The sequence below is a fragment of the Chelonoidis abingdonii genome, chromosome 24 (genome assembly GCF_003597395.2).
Source record: "Chelonoidis abingdonii isolate Lonesome George chromosome 24, CheloAbing_2.0, whole genome shotgun sequence".
Classification (NCBI taxonomy): Eukaryota; Metazoa; Chordata; order Testudines; family Testudinidae; genus Chelonoidis; species Chelonoidis abingdonii.
In genome coordinates, this window is record NC_133792.1 from 22385469 (window position 1) to 22410871 (window position 25403).

Consider the following 25403-nt stretch of genomic DNA (forward strand, 5'->3'; position numbering starts at 1 on the left):
TTTTCTTTTGTTGTTGCTTTCTCCCCCTCCCCGCCCCCTAATACCCTGGTACCAAGAATGGGCATAGTTTGCAATTCCATTTGATCAAAGCACTCTGCACCAATGTAACTTCCTGATCGTAGTGGTAACAGAACTAAATGTTTCCATGTTCTGGTGAGATGGATTGCCAGCTATCGACAGAGTTCTGGCATCTGGTAATAATTATTTACTAATTCCTTTTACCTTTTGATCTGGTTTACAGAATACAGCTGCAGCTATCAAGGCTATAAGGGAGAGTGGAATGAACCTGAACCCGGAAGTAGATGGGATAATAATTCGGGTGCCAGTTCCTAAGTAAGTAATTATAATGACTGTCTGTCTAAATTCATGGTTATGTGAGATGATGTAATGGGCTGCAGTGGATTTCATTTGTGATCCTGGTGCATATACTCCGGAGGATACGAATGCATGGTTACTGTAAGGTCTTGACACAGTCGCTTTCCATATTGCTACATCTGGGGTTTAAAAAAACCCAAACCTTTAAGAAATATCTGATGGAACCTCTTCCAAGTGTCAAGCCAGAGGTTTCTGCGAATTCTCCAGCATTCCAGTATCCATTCTTTTGATACATGGGGCTCCGCCTTGCTGTTTTCCAGTTCCCCCTGCGCAGAAGGGAGCTAGGCAGTGGGTGGCCGTTGCATTTAGGAAGGCATCAGAGGCAGTGGTCAGGCACCTTAAAGTCTAACTTTCTTAAGAGAGCTGAATTGAGTACCCAGGTCATGGCCTGATTCACCACTGCCTTACTGTAAGTAACTGGAGTTATGCCAGCATATAACCACATTGATGTAGTGATGAATCAGTAACATGGAGATAAACCATCATCCAGCTGCCGAAGGAGAGGCAGGAGGGAGTGATGGCCAAGAAGGCAGGGAGGGAACTTGTAATTGTCTGCTTCTTTCACTGTTTCCATTAAATTGCTATGCACTATTGCTGTGCAGCTGTTAAAACAGCCATCAAGTTCTACCCCAGAGGCAGCTGCATTACAGTGGTGGCTGAAACAGTTCCTGTATTTATAGCAGTATGAGTCCAGAGTAAGACCATTAACTTCTGGATACAAACCAATGTACTGGAGTGTGAACATAAGAACGGCCGTACTGGGTCAGATCAAAGATCCATCTAGCCCAGTATCCTGTCTGCCAGCAGTGACCAATGCCAGGTGACCCAGAGGGAATGAACAGAACAGGTAATCATCAAGTGATCCATCCCCGTCGCCCATTCCCAGCTTCTGACAAAACATCTGTCATTGTTATAGGCAGATATCCGTTGTGTACCTGAGATGAATTAGGGTCTGATCCATTTCCCATTGATTCCAGTCACAGAAGAGCTGATGCTGGGAGGGGCGGACATCAGTGTATGTTACGGCCTCAGCCTGTCAGGATGCTCTGAAGATCAGTGATGTATCTTCGTTTTACTGGGGATTTAATTATGCAGATTACATGACAAAAAACCCAACAGGCCAATCAGAGCATGGCTTTATTTTTATTCATTCTGACTTCCATAAAATGCTTCTCCACAGATCTAGAGACGTGATTAGGTCACTAATCTAGTACTTGGGAGACCTGGGTTCAAATTTCTGCTCCATCACAAACTTCATGGGACCTTGGGCAAGTCCCTTAGCCTCCTTGTGTCCTCGTCTGTACAATGGGGATAACAGCCCTGCCTTAAAGAGTGCAGTCAGGATTGCAAATTAGAGATTGTGAGGCACCACTGTCCTATGGACTGGGGGCCAGATAGGTACGTAAGATAGATCTAAATGTTGCAAAAATACAGACAATTGGCGTTCCAAGCCCAGTGAATTAGGGCCCACATCTCAGAGAATGGTCTGGAACAACTTGCATAAGAGCCCCTGATGGAATCCTACTGTATATTATGTGTATTTCCAAGTAGGTGACTTTGGATAAGGATAGACAAACTAAAGTTTGCTCGCATTACAGATCTGCTTAAAGAAATTACACTGCGTTTCAAGTATTTCAATCAGAGAAGTCTCTAATTGCTGCTGTCTGTTGCTTTGAGGGAAGCCGACTGGAATTTTCATTCCATTTGCTGGTTCTTTTTTTTTTTTTTTTTTCATATGCTCTCTCCCCTTCCCCCTTTCCTAAGGAGTGGCAGGACGGAAGAGGAGGGCACTATTATCTTCATAATTGCCTAGGATCTTGGGTTGCCACACAGTAATTTGATTTTTAATGGGCACTCAGGTCACCCTTGAGTATGAATTACAGGGGAGGAGAAATCCAGAAATCAGTAAATACTTTTTTTTTTTTTTTTAAAGGGTTGTCAAACAAGTGTATATGTTCTGTCATTTTCTTTTGTGGTGCTGCCTGCCTACCCACCCATAGGGTCAGCACTAGAAAATGTGTCCTGCTTATTTCATCGTCCCCTCTGGGGTATCACTGCTGTCATTCTTAGTTTCATTTTTCCTGGGTATTTGGCAGGTCAGGGAGTCCCAACTTAACAGAACACAGTCTCTCTCTCTCTCTCAGTCCTAACTGAGGACAGATGACCAGCAGGTCACCACGTTAGTTCAGATTCAACACCGTTTCCCACCTGTTCTCTTGTGACAAGACTAAATATTAGCAGGTTCAACTAGCTTTTAAAAATGGACAGCATTAACTTGATTAGTTTCAAAACGGTTACTTTTTTAAAAAATCCAGTTTTTGATGAAGGTACCTTTTTAAAATAAATTTTTGGATTTTTTAAAATTCTTTCAGTTTTTGTAATTTTTTTTCTGCTTCTTGATATTTACAAAGGAAAAACTCACTGACTAGTCTAGAGAAACAGCAGCAAAATTGACTTTGCAAAAGTGATGTCAAATGTGCATAGTAAAAAACCCGAGATATTTTCCTTTTATCTTTCTTCAGAAAGAGCAATTTTAGGTGTTGTTTGTAGCTATAGTAAATACACCACTTTCCACACAGAAATGTGATTGATCATGTTTGACAGTGTCCCTTTAAAGTGATGTTATTAGGCTATGAATCATTTTTAATAAAAATCCAACTACTCTGCAATGTCAGGTGGTGTTGATAACACACCACGGTAATTTCAGTCCTGATCCAGCAACCAGATACATATGGGTCAAACTTTGCATCCACATCGATCCAGTTGCAAGATCACGGCCTGCAGTTATTATAACAGAGAAAAGTAAATTAGATTGTGAAACAGTTCCATGTATTCTATTTGTTTTGTTTTTGTATTTCTCTCAGCTTGGACAATAAATAGAGACTAGTCAGCTTTATTTTTGTCTACTTTCACTTTCATGTCAATTTCCGTTTAGGGCCTCTGGCACAAACCGGCTTCAGTGTTTGTGTTGCAAAGTCTGCATGGGCAATGTTTATTTGTATTAAAAAAAGTTTCTGTTCAAGTTTAAAAAAAAAAAACATGAGAAAATTTCTATCAGTTTGATTTCTCAGCCAAATCTGACCTGACATTGTGCCATTTGTGGTATTGCCTCATGGCTAGGGCCATCTCTTTTTAGATCTATTTTGAGAGACTGGACGTTGTTTACAAATGAGTAATATTTTTACACACACTTGACTGAAAGTCCAGTGAGTCATTTGAAAGTTCAGTGACTCTGCTTTAATTCTTTTCTTTAAGAAGTAGCCACAGTCCCCAGTATGGGGCAAACGGGCTCATGAAATGTCATTTAAAAAAACAAAGTGTTTTGAAACCTTGTACTCCAATTCTTTCATCATAACAAGAGTATGTCATTCTCACCTAGTCCTGGGTAATTCATCTTGCACGTTAACTTTCAGCATGTATCTCAAATCATACAAGCAGAGTATCCAGTTGCGCCTATGTACCTCTAGCTGATCCCTCTCGCTCACAGGAAATTCCTAGCATTTATGATACAAAACCATTCTTACCAATGTAAATGTCTTTCAGTGGAGATCAGAAGTGACCTGCATTGTTTTCCCTCTGTGTTTGTGCATGTGCCTCACGTTCATAAGAGAGTATTGAAATGCAGCCACGTTTGGATAACTGGCTGCTGACGGAAAGAGACACAGAGGAGACATCACTAGGAATCTGAGCCCTGTGCACTTGAAAAAATATTAGGTTTAAATAACCAGGTTTCGGTCCTGGTTATCTGCTCGCAGCTCCATGTTAGTGGTGATGTGAAGCGGCACCATCCTAGCAGGAGCCTCCTGGAATTCTAAGGGTGGGGAGTGTCTACACCCCAACACAGAGCCGGTTCTGTGGGCTGGTGTGAAAGGGAAATGGAGAAGGCATAAGACCTTGACCCTTTTCCCCACTTCTGATTAGATACCTCAGGCTTCCCCTGCAGCACTTTGCTTTAAAGAGGAGACAGGGACAACAGTTTCTACATCCAACACGAAGTGTGCCCAGATCAGTTGTGACGTTAGCAGAGCTGGTGCCAGAATCGCAATGTTCAAGGGGATGGATGGCCTTTAAACCAGCAGCCTCACATTGATGGATTCCTTAGCAGGAGCAGTGGCTGCCTGAAAGAAATAGACTTTTTGTAGCATTATTGGTGGTAGGAGCTCAGAGTCTACATATAATCTCAGTGGAATGTAAAACCCACAAAGAAAACCCTATGTCACTACGCATTGATAAACAGAAATGGCCATTAATAAAGACAGATAAGGAGGTGTGTGACCTTGTGCCAAGAAGCATAGGAAATCTGGCAGCACTGCGTAAACAAACATTTCCTTAAAGGTTGAGCAGCCCAGCGATACCCTCAGCACATCCACAAAACATTCACACATGTGAGGAGATGAGCAGCAAATAGCAAGCTCTACCACACATGGGGAGCTCTAGCCACAGACCAACACACACTCTGCCTAGCAGGGAAGTAAGTGAAAAGAGTCATGTAGAGATTTTCAGTGCCCAGAGATGCTCCCCTACAAACGCTGTCTGGGAACCTGATCTCATTTACCCCTATTTCTGAACAGTATCACTAGATAAATTCATGGAGGAGAGCTCCATCAAAGGCTATTAGCCAAGATGGTCAGGGATGCAACCCCAGACTCTGGGTGTCCCTAAACCTCCAACGGTAAGAAGCTGGGACTGGACAACAGAGGATGGATCACTTGTCTGAAGCAGCTGGCATTGGCCACTGTTGGAAGGCACAATCCTGGCTAGATGGACCACTGATTGGACCCGTATGGCCGTTCTTACGAACAGACTGTGCTGTTCTGGTATGTGGCTGTTTTCACAGGCCACAAGACTTCTGGTTCATAATTTTCAGAAGAGAAGCCCTAAAAGGATTGGTGTTCTGATTCATAGTTTCTCAGTCCTAGGTCAATGGCTCAAATGCAGGCTCAGGTCTAAGATGACAGATGTTTGCCTGTGTGAAATAAACTGGGTCACCATCCAGGCATCTCCATCACCCTTCCCGTGGACACAGCTCAGCAGAGGAGACAAAGGGCTATGGAGACAAAACGCCTGTCTCCAGACCACAGCTGCAGCACATTAACAGAGCAATGCGGTCATGACGCTAGCACTGCCACTGTCTGCACTGGATCTGTCCTGGACTTACGGTCTCTGGGTCTGTCAAATCCTGCACTTTTTACAGACACTAAATTCATTCCTAATAATAATTTAATAATCAGCTCTGGAAAGTCCTTATTCCCTCCTGCCAACCTGGGGTAGAAATAAATGAATGAGCCTGTGATTGGTCAGGGCCTCTGCAAACATCTGCCTTGAGCAACTCAGCTGCTGAGCGAAGAAATCAAAGGGAATGTGACTTGTCAGCCTGGGAGCAAGCTAGGAAAGGGTTCAGAAAGTGCTAGGTAATGAAAGACTCTTTGTAATTAATACCCACAAAGAGGCAGAGCTAACATTGCTGTGGGAACCCTAACTCCCTATTTCCTGATTTCCGTGCAGGAAGAACCTTGTCTTTAATGTTGCAGTGACCTAGCCTGTTGCAGTCAATTTCTTAATACTCCTGTGAAATGTTTATTCTGCAATATCTCCCCCTAGCAGACAGGCATTCTCTTGCTAATGATATGTAGCGCTTGCAACAGGCTTTTAATCTTCAAGGCACTTGGAAAACATTAGCTAAATAATTAATCCTCACAGTAGGTGCTGTCAGAGCCCCGTTTTCCACACCGGGAGAGTGAGGATCGAGAGATTAAATGACTTGACCAGGGCCTCTGAGGGTGGCAGTGTCTTTGCAGCTCCAATGCCCTATTCTTATGCTCAGGAGCCTAGATGCCTCTCCTTTCTGATCTAGAAAGTGAAGCTACCGGGCAATCATGGGATTTTCCCTGTGTTTGACTGCAGAGCCTGACCCACTGTGAGGAGCTGAGTGTCTGAATTACAAGCCTGGTTTGTAATCTCAGTCTGCTAGAGTTGGATACAAATAAATTGAAATCATTATTTTAGAAAATTTTGCAGTATTGGTCTCTTCTCAAACAGCATGTTAAATACAGTGGAAATACCAGGCTAGTTCCTGCATGCTAGTGATGACTGGAAAATGAGAGAATAAAGAGATTCACCCTGTAAGCTGTATAGCTCCCAGATCTGTTTTTCAGACTATTGCAGTTGCAAGGAGAGGAGAAGTTTCCTCCTGCCCCTTCACAGCTTTACAGCAGGATTACACTTTTCAGCTCAGTGTCTCAAGTTTTGAGGTTGATATTCCCTCTTCACTCTTGCAGATGGCTTGGCAGCACAAAAAAGAAAAGCCTAAACATTTCAGCATGGCTTTCAGGCACTGCACAGAAAACCATAAATGTAATAAGATCTGATCCAAATCCCTGAGCTACTGCCATGCTTGTTGCCTTCCACTCCAGCCCTGAGACTTACGTGACTTACTTTGAAAGGTGGCGGTCCCAGACCCAGGACGAACTGTTTGAAAGAGGCCAGCGTGGACAGGATCAGTGGATTGTACTTCCTCAGCCTGCCAGTTTATCCTGCACACACACAACATCACAATGAATAGATCAGGTCCATGCTACCCCTAACGCCCTTTACTTCTCCCTGATTAGGGTAACAAGGGAACACCGTGAAAGCCTGGCCAAACTCGCCAGACAGCTTACGAACAAGGCTAAGGACTCCTTGCGAAAGGTCCGGAGTAACGCCGTGAACCAAGTGAAGAAGGCCAAGAGCACAGTGTCTGAAGACACCATTAAACTGGTAGAAAAGCAGGTATTTTCTATCCCCAGGAGTGCGTTAGGTGTGTTTCCTGACCTCCTCGATGGCCCTGTCCCATGGGAAAGATCCAGCTGTGCCAGGCTTTGGTAACAAAAACGCAGATTTCAGGAAACCCTTGTTAAGAGCCGGGTTTGAGGGGAGCCTGGGGCTGGGGTGGGCATGGCCCTTTTTTTGTGTTCGTTTTTTTAACAAGTCATAACTGCTGCTTCCTCTGCCTTCCATGGAACGATCTTGGATTTGTTCAAACCTGAAACTCAGAGTCAACTTTGGGCATGAACCCATGCAAACTGAAGGAGTCCGGGGAGGGAGGTAGTAAAGGTTCCCACAAACCTTCAGTAGCCTGACAAGCCTATTGCAGCAGCATGTGCCAAATACCCAGCCCAGCAAGATGGCCAGAGTCCCACCCTGCTGCTTGAATCTTCAGCAGCAGTTTTATCATCATCGTTTATGCAATGCCGGAAGTGCACATGGACTTTGCAAAGCACATAGAGCCAGATCCTCAGCTGGTGGGAGTCAACATTACTTCATTGACTACAATGAAATGACACTAATCAAACGTTCGTAACCGTGAACTCTGCTATGGCTTTCTGGCTAGATTCACCAAGATACTACAGCACATGCCTAACTTCAAGCATATGGGCAATCTCACTGAAGTCAGTTACTCATGCTTAAGATTAGGCACATGCCTGAGTACCCTGCTGAATTAAGGCTTTGTTTGTTAGCAGTAAGCTCTAGGAATATAGCAGAGAGCGCTCCTTTGCTTGCTTGCTGCTAGTAGACGTTAACTTTAGCTACGTCTACATTATGAGCGAGGGGTGTGATTTCCCTGCTTGGGCTAGTATGAGACCAAACAGCAGTGCCGTCGTGGGAACACAGGCCGTGGTGCTGGAAGCACGGCTAAGCCATGGGGAATTGTACTTGACAGGGCTCCACTGTGCTACTGCATTTACTCTGCTATCTCTACTCGCACGGTTCCATGAGAGCTAGTGAGAGCATGTGCACAAGAGCAAGGAAATCCCATCCCTAGTTCCTGGGGTAGACAAAGCCATAGTAGCATTAGCTCTTGCACTGGAGGGGATGCTTTGATGTTAAACAGGAATTATCTTTTGAATGTATCCATGTGCCCAAAAGCTGGTGCTGTGGGCACCTTTGATAAACACTTCCTGGCATAAAAGTTTGTGCAAGCAAAAAGAGGCGGCATGTTGTAAACAAACCCCAGTTCTTCCAGAGCAGTCAGGTGGCTTCTAGGATTTGTGGGGTTAGTGTCTCAGCTCAGATTTTGCTTGTGCCAGGGATTTTCAGCATAAGGCAAGTTCACCTCCCATGTACCTGGGATCCTAAAAAACTGTGGACCAAATTGATACTGGATCCTTCTAAATAGGCCCTGTAAGACTGGAGCGTGCAGACCTTAAATCTGCACACAAATAGCGATGGTATGTGCCCAGCAATCACTTCTACCTGTATTGCACATGCAGATTCCCATTGCACTCTGATACATGGCTGTTGCACCAAATAGGTGCATGCACAACTCTGGCCAGCACAATTTAGGAGGTTCCTTTGAAATTTTGGCCTGTCTCCGGCCTTATTACCATGATCCTGGAGCACCAGGCTGGGCTTTTGGAATAGTGCTGCGTTCTCCATGGCAGATGGGAGTAAATCTGTCTGGTACTTGATCTGCAAATAAAAGCAAAAGCTTCCACTAGCAGACTGCGCAATTCATTACAACAGCAGGAAGGCTACGGCAAGTAAGGAGACGAGTCCTTTACATTCTGGCTCTGACATCAGGTGACCTCCAGTTTCACCTCAGTCTATCCCACATTAGGTCAATTAAATAAGGACTTGGCAGAGCAACTGGTCAGTCTCAGCCAAGAGCTTTTCACCAGGAGCCTTTCAGAGACCAGAATGAATTGTACGGAGAGTAGGTTAAATGCTGTGTGTGGGGGCGTGTGGGTGATTCAGCCACTGATGGGATCTGGCTAAGGGAGAACTGGATGCTGATGGAGGAGTCACACAGGTCACTGGACGTACCATGTGGTAATGTTCAAACCCATATCAGCAACCCTGGGCACTCCTGTGGTGAGTTCCATTTCAGTGCCCTTTACCAAACATTCATCACAACGCGCCTGTGCTTGAATAGGTACTGTCATTTTACAGCTGGGGAAATGGAGGCACAGAGAAGTGACTTGCCCAAGGCTGCAGCAGGAAATAGTGTCAGAGCTAGGATTTGAAATCAGGAGATCCTGTTTGTGAGACATGCATGCTCAGACCATTCCTCATGTACCTTTTACTGTGTTGGTGGGAACATGCATCTCTCAGGGTTTTTGACAGCTTGTGAAATGTATTTCTGATCTTCCACAAACAGTCAGTTGGCTTCCCATCTCAGTTACTCCAAGAACAAGAACATTCCACTGACTTCAGAGGAGTGACTGGATTTACACTGGGAACAGGATTTTGCCTGCGGGGTTGCTTTGGAGCTGGGACTTTGCTTTAGGAATTGCCTGTGTCCCATCTTTACAAGGATCTAACTCAAGGCCATATTATGTTGCTACAGATCCAGCAAATGGCAGACGACACTGCAGCAGAGATGGACAAGATCCTGGCAGGGAAGACCAAGGAGCTCCTTGGCTGAGTGCAGCTTGGACAGACATACAGTCAGCAGTGACTATGGACTGCAGAGAACCATGAACCAAATGTTCCATGCTCAGTCATAGCAACTTAGTGTGACTGTCAGGGCAGACTGGGTCATACCTCGTGAGTAGAGTTATGCTGTGATTACTCAAGGGATTGGCCCGTGATCATTGTTGGGGTGGGGGAATCTAGTCTGTATTTTATTGATTCAAGCAATGACAATTGAATTTTGATAAAATAAGGTTAAGAGGAACTGAGGAATGGCTCTTAGTTGTCAACCTTCCCCATGGCAGCAGCCTCTTTCTGCCACTGGCATTAAAGCACTGAGTGGTGGGGTGCTCAGATTAGAGAATGTTTGTCCCCTTTGCAGATCTCTTTCTTACACTTCCTGCCATGATATTCCCACTTAGGGCCTGTCTACACTAGCTAGGGTCAGTTTCTGTGGTGTAACTATATCAGTGTTGCTAACCAGATATAGACAGGGCCTTAAAGTCAATAGCAGCAAGCAGAGCCACCCAGCCATAAAGCCTGCCCTTCTGCAGGTGTCTCCCCCAGGCGGCTTGGCTGAAACTCATGCATTGGACAAAGGCACTGCATAGATTTGTCCCAGTGGAACAAGAGTGCTCAAAAAACAGGGGTTTCACTAGCTAGAGTCCAGCCACACTGAGCAGAAGGTTGGTCTCACAGGATCTGCCTTTCAGAGAAGGCCCCATGTACCTCTCAATTCTGAAGTCTCTGCCTAGAGCCTTCCCAGGCTCCTTTGGGTTCCAGATATCCCTAACCATAATGCTAGGGGAAGAAAGGGAAGCGATCAAGGGCAACTCACATGTTCATTGGCCTGCTGTGAACCAGGTCATTTGTTTTCAGCTAAAATAAAATCAAACGGAGATGTTAAAAAACAGACCAGGCAGTTCCCTGTTACTCCATCCCCTTCCCTTTGCAGGAGAGTTTACGTACCGCTCGCCTGCAGCCTGGCCCCTGTTCACGCAAAGGCTCCCAGCACAGTGTGTCGGACAGGTTGCAGCACACCTGGCAGAGCACCCCAAATTTCCTAGTGGCTGAATGAGGCTGCAGTTACATCTAGCAAAACCACAAAGCTCAATCGCTTGCGTGACGCATGTTGATGGGCTCAGGCCAACCCGCAGTGGACCAGTGTGCACATCAGGTGCAGGTTGTGGTGAGCCTCATGTTCGTTGGCACCCTTAGCAGAGAGGCCAAGGAGACTGGATGACTCTGTACCCATTCAGGCATAGAGAGAGGCACGCTGGGAGGGGTGGGGCAGGGAGGATGGTATTTCTGTTGCCCAGGCTGGAGCAGTTTCATGGATACAGAGAAGATTTGAAACTCCCGAGCTGTCAATCCAACAGCTTTGGCCAGCACTAAACTCACCTATCGAGAACTCAGAAGCACAGCGCTAGACGCCTCCTGAAAGCTACATTCTGGCCCCCACCCTGACTGCAGGGTCTCAGTTTCCAATGGGAATCATCTGCATGGTTCAGGGCACCGGGGGAGCAGAACTTGCTCTAAGTGCTGGATGCTTTGTAGCAGCTTCCTGCCTCTCATTATCGGCAGGTACATCCCAAGAACACAGTTTATCTTCATAAACAGAGGAAATGATGAATTGGGGAGTAACCCTGCTCCAAAGGCTGTTTGGTTCTGAGCAGCGTGGAGTTCTCTGTAGTCTTTAAATAAACAACCAAAAAAAAAAAAAAAAAGTTATTTTGTGCACAGACCAGGGGGCGGGGGCGGGAATGAAAGATTTTCTATACTTGGGCCCCACATGTCAACAATTTCTCTGCTTTGTGTATTTTGGCCGAAAGCGTCTATCATGATAGATGAATAAAGGAAAATGGTAAGCCCAAGGCGGTTACACAGCTCAGCAAATTGCTTTCAGCTGATTACTTTATTTCTTTTGACATTTATCAAATAGTTTTTTGGTTTGTTTTTTTTTGCCCGTTGTCAAGACTCCTGGGCTGCACCAACAGAAGAGCTCCCCTCGTACCTGCATAGAGGTGACTGGGGGCAACCATGCCCGCGCTCTTAGACCCATCTGTATGTGGAGCAGACATGAGAGTTCAGAAGCACTTGCACTAATTGCAGCACGATCGAACCTGGCCTGACATTCGAACGACTCTCACCTACTCCAGGGCTGGCTGTGCATGCCTCATCTACTGTCATGCCTAGAGGAAACCTGTGGGGAGAAAAAGGCATTGTGGGGTCGGTCACAGGCTCCTGCTGCTGCCACCACATACCTCCTAAGGCCGTTGATGGAGCTCCAGACCCTGCCTGTTGTTTCTGAGAGCCATTAGGTGGAGAAATTCCCTGGAACATATACAGCTGTACCAGCCCCATTACTATAGCATCTGGCTCCACCTCATTAACTAAACTCATGACACCAAACACTACCAGACAGGCTGAGCATGGTTCGTGCAATGGCCAGTGCATCTTGAGCCACTTGTGTGAATCGCTGAACCTGTGCACCTTACAGTGGGTCTTGAAGGCTGCCGGCCTCTGGCCAAAAATAGAGGAAATTGGTTCCATCAGCAAGGACACAGACATGCCCAATTCCGCTGGATGGATTCTCTTCCATCAAACTGGACGTTTAGGCAGAGTTAGTCAGCTAATGAATTTACTAAGCCACAGGCAGTTATTTTCAGATCATGGCAAAGCAGGGTGGTGCCAGAGATTGGGTGGGGGTGCGAAGGGAGGGGAAAGCAGACGTGGAGGCCGATCTTTAACAACAGGAAAAAAAGAGCAATGGCTTTGCAAGTTAGGGTAACCAGCCCTTCGTAAAATAATGGCACCAGTAGTAAGAAGAAATAGATACATCTGAGAACTAAAATCTGCTTGAATTCTCCCCATGTAACTCCCTTGTGGTCACTGCAATTAGTGCCCAGCAGAATGGTAACAGCAAGACAAGTGTAAACAACACGCACCTATAAGGAACACATCATGCCAGGCACCATTCACACAGTTAGCCAACGAGGAACACCAATTGGTGTTACCCCTTTGGACTGCAGGAAAGCCTCTGACGCAGCACTTCGCAAGCAGCCCTGGAAACCTGGATTCGCACAGGCACCTGTGTGGAGAACTGACTGAAGGGGTAAACAAGTGGAAATGATCAGAGGTCGACTTGTGAAGAGAAGGCCTTGGAGGTGCAACAGAAATCACTGTTCTGGCTGGTTTTCAGAACCATATTAATCACGTGGCAGAGGCAATATAGAGCAAGTTAATTACACGTGCTGCAATACGGAATTTGGGCAACGTGAGGGCCTCAGTTGGGCTGAATCTGCTTTCCCCTTTCTGGGGTGTAAATCTGGAGTAACTCCAAGGGAGAATGGAGAGTACAGTCAGATCCTCCATGGCCCTGCAGGTTACGTGGTCATTTGCATTAGTGCAAAGTGAACGTGAGACGCTACCCTTGTAGTGTGGCAGCATTTTGTGCCCATTTCTATGGGAATGATGGCACAGGGCAATACCCAGTTTGGTGCCCAGCTTTTAATTCAGTTCCTCCTCAGGATTAGGCTCTTAGTGAGGTCTTCCAAGTAGCAGCAAAGACAGAAATAACAGAGGGTGTTGGAAAGACAGGGGGGAATCCTGGCCCCGTTAACGTTAATGGGAAATCTCCCATTGACTTCCCTGGAGCCAGAATTTCACCCCCAGTCAGGCAACAACAAAAGGCAACTGAGCACATGCAAATGCCAGCAGATAAACGTTGGGAAAAGATCATCCCAGCCACGCTAGGAGTACTGGGAAATCAGCAGTGGCATGAGAGTCATAGGGCCAAACAGACTGAGTGCAAGAGAACGACGCCGTTGACTGCACTGGGCTGCCACAGCTGTCCCCAGGGTCTGATTTGTCATTTAGTCGCAAATGACATTGGGCAGCCAGCTAGCTATGAGATCGCAGTAGAAAATAGCATGTAAAAGGGGAAAGGAGCTGCCTCTTTATCTTAGCAAACCCAACAGCCCAAGATTGCACTATTCAAACCCTATTGTGTGGTGTTCCCATCCTGGCAACGTATGTGTCTGATCCCTTTCCCTTACCTGCCTGTCTGACGTTTAGGGTGTAAATTCGGAGGCAAGGTCTGTGCCTTCCTTTCTGCTTGGAAAGCACCTATATTAGGCTCCACTAGAAACAGCTCCAAGATCACTCGAATGCCATTGTGCAGAGGCTGCTGCGTGTGCTCCACAGCACTGCGAGATGATACTTGCTCCAGTTTTGCTTGGCTGTGGAAAGGAAAGCTGGGGCACTGATTTTAAATAACCTGAGAATGACCTTTCCCATTCGAGTTAATAAAAAAAAAGACAAGGCAAAATTCACCCCTCTGCAGAGGGCCAGCATGAGGCCTAGGGGTTTGCGTAGCTCAGCGATGGGTGCAATACAAGGCCCTCACTAGACCAGGACAGAAATGCCTCCAGAACCTCAGAAGAGATTGAGGACTGAGGTGGGACAGACGAGTGATGCAGAGGCCTCATGTTGTGTCTGTGCATGAGGGGTTTTCACCCCACTGAGGGACATCTGCGGTCTTGCTTACTGAGAATCCCTGGTTAGGTCTGTGCTATTGAATTCGTAATTGTGGCAGGGTGGTGGCCATGGGTTTTGGAGCGAGGACCAGGGGAAATTCCAACCCCCTTTGAAAAGAAAAACCCACTGTGGAGACAAAATGCAAACTGGAAATGAAAGGAAGGAAAAACTCTGAGGAATCTGCAAGCTCTCAACATAGTTAAAAACCAACACTGCTCTTCAAAATAGATGTGATTGCGCTCCTTATGAGTCATCGAGCAGAGCCACCAAGATTGCTTTGCACAGAGGACGAGCCTGGGCTCTGATTGTGTGCTTCCTGGATTTGTATAAAACAGAACATGGATGGCATGTCAGAGTTTACAACTTGCATACATTTTCGACAGTGAGCTTTGCAAAATGTGTCAGTGTAATCTCTGCCACCTATATTCAGTGTTGATTAGACACGATTTCTAGCTGGATTTTCAGAAAGCTCAAGTGCTTTTTTAATCACTACAGAAGCTCATTACTGCTTTCCAGTGACTCTTATGTCCTTCAGTTCTCCTTTCCGATTAGAGTCTATAGTCAGATGAATATTGGATGATTTCATTACATACAAATGCAATCAACAGTTTTGCATAAATTTCTCCTCTTTTCTTGAGTTTCAATTGACCTCAGCACCCGTGGAGGCCGGTGCAATACACATGTAAATGAGCTGGAGTTGCTGCAAAGCCCGAGATGCAGAGAAACAAAATCAACTGTGGGATAATATTTGAGCTTTTAAGAAAGACCAGAATACTTCCTATTTGTCTAGCCCAGCAAAATGGTACCTTTAGCTGACCGGGAGTTAGGGTCTGCTGGGTTTGGTTTCTGGCTATGGACGAAGGTCCAGGAGAGGGAAATACCCAGCTCCTGGTGCTAAAGGCTTAAGTAGGACGAGTGCAACTAAAAGACAGTTTGGGTTAATAGGTGTAATGTGGGTGGGAGGTTAGTTTAATACGAAAACCACATTTCATAACTACAATGGCATGTAAGTAGGGGGTCAGCAGACGTAGAGCTGAGCAATGGAAGCAAAATAACGTCAGAGTTTTTCTAGGGAGCAGGCTGATACCTGGTTGCTTTATGGAATTCCTACCGAACACTAGGGTAGGTTCTTACTCTTCTGGAAGGTGATTCAGTCCTGCTACCTGTCTAGTGTGCTGCAGGCATGGTGCTCTTGGAAATGCCCATTTCACTAGGCATTGGGGCCAAGAAAGGGAAGGAATGTCTAAAACCTGCACTTTTATAAAGAGAGGGAGCAATAAAAATTCAGGTGCATGAACTAGCAACATGCTCTCGTTCCCGTCACCCCTCCCGGGACTCACAGCTGGGCGTGTGGCTGAGCACACTGATCTCTGCTGGAGAAAACGAGGCCGGCTTTAGGGCTGCCATGGATCTGTCGCAATATCACCCTTTAACGGCTGAGGCCTGGAAAGGAAGTGTCACTCCTTTTCCTCCTGACCACTCCAGCACTGCAGCCCCCTGGGCAGGAGGCTGGTGTTTGGAGCAATGTTTCTCACGCTGCAGGTACACCAGGTGGGCTGCTGACACTGCTGCAGGGGTGGATTGTAGGCAGGGACTCTCTTTTTGTTACAAGCATGGGCAGTGCCTAGCACAGTGAGGCTGGCCGGGGCGTCTACATGCTACCATGACACAAGTCATCAATAAGCCTAATATGTGCACAGTGGGGTTACCACCCAGCTGGTATTTGACTGGCCTGGCCTGTTTTTTTATGGATTTTCCACTTGCTGGAAAAATAATGTAACCTGCAGGGTTTTTTTAACCTAGGTCTAAAGATTTGCATTATGCTCACACTACACTGGGATGTTACAAGTTTCTGTGCCCAGCTAAAGATGCTGCAGCGTTCCCACTTCTGCAGTTCAAGCAACAACAGATCAAAACCGTTGAAAATACATCAGCTGTCCACCCACCAACACGCAAGCGCACCGTGCGGATGTGAAAGAGGGCTTGAGTCACGCGAGAGGGAGGAGACACGTGCGATCAGGGCAACAGTGCCAGTGATCCTACTACACCTCCAGGAAAAAAAGCTTGCATCAGAAACTTCACATTCAAGGATAACTGGCAAAAGGAAACAGACTACAAAGACTGGCTGGCAAAATGTGCTGATAAAACAAACACCGGTTCGTTATCAATCTTTTCTATAAATGTTCTTTCTCTAGATACTAGAAGTGGCTGATGGGGGGGCGGGGAGATCGGGGTTGTGTCCAAGTTGCCTTGTGGGGTGGGTGGTTTTTTTCCATTTCAAAGGTGGTAACCTAGTGCACAGATGCTTACAGAATCCTCCCTGCCAGGGAAGGCAGGCTCTCAGCTCCCTTAAAGCCACAACTGGTGCCTAGAGAAAACATGGCTTCCCTTTGGATAGCATTGTTCATTCTTCCACTTCAGCAGTCTCCCAAAACGCTCCATGGAGCACAAATCAGAGAGATTAGTAGTGAGAGAGAGAGAGGCCTGTGACACTGGGAAAACAGTGAAGGATGGCGCAGTCTGGAGAGAGACGCAAAGGAAATTATCACTTGTAATTTAGGAGGCAGGAACAGAATGTGGGGGGCAGGGGATTGAAACATGAAGCCCTGGCAGGTTTGACAGTGGGGCTGGCTAGGGTAGGGGAATGGGCAGGAAATATTTGCAGTTCTTTCTCCTCTAGTGTTTTTTTTTATGCAGTTCCCAGTGCATGCCCAGCCAGCAGGATCCAGCTACGTTCATGGTCAAACTCGGATGCTGGTCCCGTGGTTCAAAGAGATATATTCCTCCTGGAGAAGGAAACTGTCAACATTGCACTTCTGTAAGCTTGCGACTTTGCACTGGGGAGAGAGGCTGGATTGCTTGGGAAGTGTCACTCTTCGGGGGCGGGTGGCTGATTTCAAGCAGAACTCTTGGGCTGTCTCCAGACGTCAGTGATGTCAGTTCCATTTGGGAAGAGCCCTCCGGCCATACTGTTCCCAGAAATGCAAGTCTGTTATTCCCACAGATCAGCAGAAGGATCAGATTCACACAAACCATCACTCTTCTTTGGCACAGATCCTCATTATTGCTTGGGACAACGGGCCTACAATAAATCTGAGCCACCAGGGAAAAGTGAAAACACCTCTTCCAGGGAGAACCACAAATGAACTTCCTCCACTGGAGCATCCTAGAGCCCTGTAGAGGTTGGTCTGGCTGCCCTGCTCTGACTGGGGACCCCAGTTAATTTCCCAGAAGCCCTCACTTCCTCCTGGACAGCAAAGCAGTTTTGAAGGGCTGAGTTCTTCACTGATGTGGATTATATAACCCAAGCCAACTCTTCTGTTGTATTACACAACTCAGATCCCATTGACCCTGCTCAAATTGAGGACAAAAATCCTTCCCCATGCGTTGAGTCCTTACCCAACTTCGGAAAGTGAGCTGTTTGCAGAAGATCAGGGTGAAAAATTCCTCCGCTAACCTGAACTTCCCATGGGAACTTTACCCTTGGGCTCAGCTGAGCAGTTTTGCAGTTGGCCCTGATGGAGCTCGTGTCTGTTGGTTGTGGTGGCGACCAAAGTGGGCAGAAAAAGTCAATTATTTTTTCTGGGAAATTTTGAAAACTTTACCTCCCTCCCCTTCCCCCTTTTTATCAAAATCACCTGCCAATTTTTTTAAAAATTAAAAACTTATTTTTCCATTTTTTAAAAAAAGAACAGAAACTGACTTGATGAAAACATTTCCTCCAGCTCTGCTAGCTCCACGGTTGAAATCCAGCTCTGAAATGAACAGTCAGCCAATAAGCACTGGAGCAAAGTAACAAACACATTGTTGACCTTTCAGGGGGTCAACAAGTATGTGGACCAAGGGGAATCCAGTGGATATAGTGTACTTAGATTTTCAGAAAGCCTTTGACAAGGTCCCTCACCAAAGGTTCTTAAGCAAAGTAAGCTGGCACAGGATAAGAGGGAAGATGCTCTCATGGATTGGTAACCGGGGTTAAAAGATAGGAAACAAGGGTAGGTATAAACGGTCAGGTTTCAGAATGGAGAGAGGTAAATAGTGGTATTCCCCAGGGGTCTGTACCGGGACCAGTCCTATTCAACATAGTCATAAATGATCTGGAAAAGGGGGTAAACAGTGAGCTGGCAAAATTTGCAGATGATACAAAATTACTAAAGATAGTTAAGACCCAGGCAGACTGCGAAAAGCTACAAAAGGATCTCTCAGAATTGGGTGACTGGGCAACAAGATGAAATTTAATGTTGATAAATGCAAAGTAATGCACATTGGAAAATGTAATCCCAACTATACATATAAAATGATGGGGTCCAAATTAGCTTTTACCACTCAAGAAAGAGATATTGGAGTCACTGTGGATAGTTCTCTGAAAACATCCACTCAATGTGCAGCGGCAGTCAAAAAAGCAAACAGAATGCAGGGAATAATTAAGAAAGGAATAGATAATAGAACAGAAAATATTATATTGCCTATCTATAAATCCATGGTGCATCCCACATCTTGAATACTGTGTGCAAATGTGGTCGCCCCATCTCAAAAAAGATATATTGGGCTTGGAAAAGGTTCAGAAAAGGGCAACAAAAGTCATTAGGGATATGGAACGGCTTCCATATGAGGAGAGATTAGTAAGACTGGGACTTTTCAGCTTGGAAAAGAGATGACTAAGGGGAGATATGATTGAGGTCCATAAAATCATGACTGGTGGAGAGAAAGTAGATAAGGAAGTGTTTACTACTTCTCATAACACACGAACTAGGGGTCACCAAATGAAATTAATAGGCAGCAGGCTTAAAACAAATAAAAGGAAGTATTCACACAACGCACAGTCAACCCGTGGAACTCCTTGCCAGAGGATGTTGTGAAGGCCAGGACTATAACAAGGTTCCAAAAAGAACTAGATAAGTTCATGGAGGATTGGTCCATCAATGGCTATTAGCTGGGATGGTGTCCCTAGCCTCTGTTTGCCAGAAGCTGAGAATGAGAGATAGGGAATGGATCATTTGTTGATCAACTGTTCTGTTCATTCTCTCTGGGGCACCTGGCACTGGCCACTGTCGGAAGACAGGCTAATGGGCTAGATGGACCTTTGGTCTGACCCAGTAAGGCCATTCTAAATGTTCTTATGTAGTTACAGTGCACTAAAGGAGCATGTGCCATTAGTCCCCCCCCACACAGGATATCAGGTTGGTACAGCCATAGCTACGCAGCCTGGCTCTTTAGCTCACGCTGTAGCAGCTCACACTTTTAGATCTGGAGGGCCCTGGTTCCTTCCCCAATGTGTCAGCCATCATGCAGTGATCTGCGACATGAAAGACGTCTGCCAGAACGTCAGAGTAACCATTGCTTTGTCCTGGGAGGGAATCACTGAGGGGCTGCAGCCAATTCACAATCACTATTGCACAGAATTTGTGCTGAGAGAAAGGCACCCGAGCAGCAGGCTCGTCTTGGCCTCCCAACAGGGGTACAGCACCGGCTTTCCCCACACTGCCCTGCCTCTGCCAGGGCTCAGAGAACAGTTCAGGCTCTGGCTCGTTCATGCCTAGCCTCTGCCGTTACTCCCAGCTGTGGTGGGTTTTCAGCCAGACTGAAGCCACCCAGCGTTCACTACACAGGCCGCAGATATTGTGTGTATTACCATAGGGCCCAGGAGCTGCAATCTAGGTACAAGGCAAGGGAATCCAAGCAAACAACAAGTATCCTGGCAGATACCGGGCTCAGCCCACTGGCATCCTGCCTGACCATTGTCAAGTAGGCCTCATGGCATAGGCGGCAGTAATGACTTTTGGATGCTCCTCACGGCGGCTGGTTCTGAACCGGCGACTGAGTGGGGAAAGGCCCCACGTGGCCCACCAAGCCTCTCAAACCGTCCAGCCCCAAACACAGAATGAAACAACCACAGGAGGAAGCACCTTTACGAAGGCCACAGAGCCTGTTTGGGATAGTAACATTCCTCCCCTTCAGCTCAGGGGAGGCACATGGGAACAAGACAGCTAAAATGTATTTTAAGCTGACACTCCAAAGTAACAATTAGGGCTAATTTAAACAAACTATAATTAAACTCAAAGGACCTATTGGTAGGGGCATGTGGGACTTGTCAGCACGTTCGCAGTGGGTAGTTACTTTGGCTATAAAGCCTTTACCTTTAGTGGAATAATCTCAGTAATAATGCATGTGAGTTGGCATGCCTACGCTCATGCTTGGGGGTGGGGGCAGGAAGGGAAAGAAATTCTTGGATTTCTTTTGATGCCTTTACACGCTAATCGTCTTAACAGATTTTTAATTAATGGGAATGGAGCACTTTGCCTCGGTGAACTATATTGGTATAATTGACTGGTGGATTAGTTCCATTATACACACAAATCACTTGTCTCCAGGCTGCCTGGCCCCCCTCCACCCCCCGGGAGCTCCCCTCACTGGACATGCCAAGCAGCCCCATTCTGAAGCAATTTTTATAAAATAAACTCTCTAATCAGGTAAATAATTCCATAAGGTAAATTGCTCCCTTCCCACAGCTCCCCTCCCCCGCCGAGAACCTGTCTAATTTCAGGGGAATGAAACGTGCCTCCAATTACAGGCAAATCTCAGACTTGAAAACCAGTTTGGGAGAAGCCTGCAGCACAGAGGACCCCTTGAAACGCAGCATCGCAAGAATTAAAGCATTTAAGCTGTCAGTCGGAATATGGGAGAACCCCTGATTACCTGGGGTGGAAATACAGTGTATTTAGGTTTGTGTCTGTTGCAATTTCCCGGCCCCCAGCATTGATCCTGAATGACTTGTGCTTATGTCAGGTTTCTGCACAGGATCCCTCAGACACGTGGGCTGTGGTCTCATGGATACTGACCTTTGGGCCATTAAGGATGTCCAGAGTGTAATGAACCTGGAGAAGTGGAAATGTGCAGTTGCCTGGGGTAGGTGACTCTCAACTGCTAAGCACGTATGTTCTGGTCCAGCACAGCATTCACTGATGTTTTAAGAAGATGGGATCGTTGTCTTGTGGTTAAAGCAGAGGGCTGTGCACCAGGACTCCTGGGTTCCATTCCTGACTCTGTCACTGACTCACTCTGGGAACCTGAGCACGTCACATGTTAAGCTCTGCTGGGCCTCAGTTTTCCCATTTATGGACCCTTATTCAGGTAATGGCCTTCTGACTCTGGCCCATGTCCTGTGACTGGGGCAACAAGGTCTCTTACCAGTGCTCCTGTGCGTTATGCTTGTTATAGACTCCCTCACTGGGCCCAGGATACTGCCTGCAGTGACAGAAGGCCCCTCAGAGCCAGGGGCATGCATCAGGGTCAGTGCAGGCTACCTGCAAGCCTTGCTCTGCCAGAAGTACATGGGGCTGATCCCTCTGGAGCACCAGAGATCCCCCAGCGGCAGGAATTACTTAAATTAGGGGGGAAGGGGTGAATGCCATCTCCAGTGCAGGTGCCCCCATGGGCGCATGGTAGTCCTCCTATATTTCCCCCCATGCTCACAGGATGGCTCGAACCCAGAACATGCAAAGCTGCGAGAAATCTCACTGGTTTTGCTTGCAGTAGGTATGGAGATAGTCCAGGGGTAGGCAACCTATGGCACATGCCGAAGGTGGCACTTGAGTTTATTTTCAGTGGCACTCACACTGCCTGGGTCCTGGCCACCAGTCTGGGGGACTCTGCATTTTAATTTAATTTTAAATGAAGCTTCTTAAATATTTAAAAAACCTTATTTACTTTACATAGAACAATAGTTTAGTTATATATTATAGAAAAGAGACCTTCTAAAAAGTTAACATTTATTACTGGCATGCGAAACTTTAAATCAGAGTGAATAAATGAAGACTCAGCATAGCACTTCTGAAAGGTTGCCGACCCCTGAGATAGTCCATGCATGGACTACAGATCTCCAGGGACTGAACTAGGCCCTACCTTTACATAGGCCTTGCATGGCACACGCGAGCGCCAACCACAATTGCAGCCCTGGTGCCTGTGGGGAGCACTGGGGATCCATCCAAGGGGCTTTTCCGTGGGCCAACTGCACAGATGGGCAAGGTGGGGGAAAAGGGCAGGGAAAGTCCTGGCTTTACTGTGCTCACCTGCTGCCCACCAGAGTTGGCCATGCTGGGGGCTGGGGGGGAGGATATACTGCACCCTTAGGAGCAGCACAGTTAATTATTCCAAGGGCTCCAGCGCTCTTGGTGCTCCATGTTCAAAGCATGATCTAGCCAAGCCGTGTTATAAGTTTCAGTGCATCAGCATCCATAACAGAGCAGCAATCTGCTATCTCAACAAAGTCTGCTCTGCCATTGTGCATGCTGCCAAACTGCTCACAGCCAGGAAAAACAGCAAGGAGATGAACCACATGTTGCCCATGGGAGCCAGTACTCAAACACAAATCACACTGCCACTAGGGTAGAATAATTCCTAATGGGCTGTCCTGGGAGTATGAGGATCACAGAAAGGTTTACAGATAGCCTCCCACACGCCCCACTGGATTATAAATGGCTCAGCATTCATCACTGCAAGAGGTTCCAGATCTGCTCAAACAGGCCAAGCTGAGTTTGTCACATGCAAGAAGCCTGCTCATACTTTCTAATCATCTTCTCGAACAAACCCCACTCTGTATATTGGAGTCATTCATAATGCTTCTGCTCAGAGAGATCTTAGGAGCAGAGCCAGAGCTGTTATTAGCCTCATGAGCACTCTTGTCTAGCAGACAAGATTTCCCATCACATCTTTGCACTGTGCCTCAAACCCACCCCCAGGGGTCAGTGCAGCCTGTTCCACTCTCCTGCCCTCTTCTCCGTCCCCTGCAAATGGAGGTTGGACACTCCACGTAGCGACAAGTGTCCCAAAGACCTCCAGAAGAGTGCACACTGGGAATTCACCCAGCTGCAGCCGCAAGTGGACACACCATTGCAGTTGGGCCACATGCACAGCTGAGTGCATTACATATATCTCAAAGATGTTTTCTGAGGCCCTTTAACAATGTGACGTGTATATGGAACAGTGTTTGCCAATGCTTAGGTCAATTAATACCATCCCAAAGGTGACTGGGGAGTAGTGAGAACAACTTATGTTTCTATTGCACGTACTCCCAGGGGCGAGGAAGTACATGCTTCATCCACAGACAACTGAATATAAACACCGATCCGACCCTGCAGGCAATTCCTCCTGCTCTCGCTAAATGTCAGTATGCACAGAGTAAAAACCCATGTGGCAGGGAGCCTTTGTCAATTCAGGCTCTACAACAATTAGAAACATGCTCACTCAGAGCAATTCCTATGGCTGAAAGCCCAGCACATGTAACACAATGCCACTTTTTGCCTGGTTATTATAAAAATTGAACAGAAATGTTTTTTTAGAAAGGCAGGAGAGCTGAAATTACTGTAAGGTGGGTGCACAACTGATTGCAATACAGTACTCAAAGAGTAATTCTCAGTAGTTCACTGTCAAACTGGGGGGGCATAGCTAGTGGGGATCTCACAGGGGTCAGTCCTGGGTCCGATACTATTCCATGTTTTCGCTGATGACTTGACTAACGGAGTGGAGAGTATGCTTACAAAATAGGCAGATGACACCAAGTTGGGAGGGGTTGCAGGCACTCTGGAGGACAGGATTAGAATGGAAAACGACCTTGACAAATTGGAGAATTGGTCTGAGATCAACAAGATGAAATTCAATAAAGACAAGTGCAAAGTACTTCAATTAGGAAGGAAAATTCAAATGCACAGTTACAAATGGGGAATAACTGGTTAGGCGGTCGTACTGCTGAAAAGAATCTGGGGTTATAGTGGGACACAGACTGAATATGGTCAATAATCTGATGCAGCTGCGAAAAGGCTGATATTCTGGGGTATATTAACAGAAGAGTCATATGTAAGACATGGGAGGTAACTGTCCTCTTTTACTCAGCACTGGTGAGGCCTCAGCTGAAGGGCTGTGTCCAGTTCCAGGCACCACACGCACTATAGGGAAGATGTGGACAAATTGGAGAGAGTCTACAGGAGAGCAACACAAATTATCAAAGGTTTAGAAACCTGACCTATGAGGAAAGAGTAAAAAAATTGGGCATGTTTAGCCTTAAACAAAGAAGAGTGAGGGGGGACCTGATAAGTCTTCAGATATGTTGAGGGCTGTTACAGCGAGGAGTTCTCCATGTCCACTGAGGGTAGAACAAGAAGTAGTGGGTTTAATCCGCAGCAAGAGAGATTAGGTTTGATATTAGGAAAAACTTTCTAACTCTAAGGCTAGTTAAGCTTTGGAATAGGCTTCCAGGTGAAGCTGTGGAATCCCCATCGCCAGAGGCTTTTAAGACCAGGCTGGATAAACACCTGTCAGAGGTGATCTAGGTTTACTTGGTCTTGCCTCAGCACAGGGGGCTGAACTACCTGACTTCTTGAGGTTCCCATCCAGTTCCACAGTTCTAGGAGTCTGTGCTGTTCCCTAGGGGACAGGGCTGCACCTCGCTGATTTCACCTGGGACATACACGGACACCAAGAACCACCCAGAGATCAGAGATGGACCCACAGGGACAGACTGCAAAGGGCCAGCCCCTCAGTGGTGCTCATTGGTATTGACTTCAGTGGCAAGGCCGGCTCCAGGCACCAGCAAAGGAAGCAGGTACTTGGGGCGGCCAATGGAAAGGGACGGCAATTTGGCGGCAGGTCCCTCACTCCCTCATGGAGGGAAGGACCTGCCGCCGAATTTCCACCAAAGAATGAAGCAGTGTGGTAGAGCTGCCGCCGAAGTACTGCCAATCGCAGCTTTATCTTTTGTGGTTTTGGCTCTGCCGCTTGGGGCAGCAAAAAAGCTGGAGCCGGCCCTGTTCAGTGGAGCTGTGGGGATTGACACTGAAGTGCAGTTTTTATTTTCATCCAGCACAATTAGCAATAACGCCTATCCTGGATTTAACAAAAACCCTGTTCTACAACGCTCCCATGTCCCTGTGCACAGTGCAAGCGCAGGAAGGGAGCAGCCCTGCCTCTTCCATGCAGCAACAACTCACCCACCTAGGCCAATATTAGCGCGGGGATTGACCACCCTGCCACACTGTGGTTCTAGCTCTCTGGCTTTAGACTCAAAGGCCCAGATCCCCTGTAGTTATTGATCCGAGAGGAGCTGG

General features: G+C 46.7%; 1 protein-coding gene across 2 annotated transcripts in view; it reads left to right on the plus strand.

Moving 5' to 3' along the window:
• MRRF (mitochondrial ribosome recycling factor) overlaps nucleotides 1-11661 on the plus strand; it is a 20173-nt gene extending 8512 nt beyond the window's left edge. For both annotated transcript variants that reach the window (XM_032767466.2, XM_032767465.2), the window contains exons 5-7: nucleotides 242-333; nucleotides 6984-7143; nucleotides 9701-11661. In XM_032767466.2, the coding sequence (XP_032623357.1) occupies nucleotides 242-333; nucleotides 6984-7143; nucleotides 9701-9778 (330 nt within the window). In that variant the 3' untranslated portion in view covers nucleotides 9779-11661. The remainder of the gene's footprint in view (nucleotides 1-241; nucleotides 334-6983; nucleotides 7144-9700) is intronic.
• Nucleotides 11662-25403: the final 13742 nt, after the last annotated feature.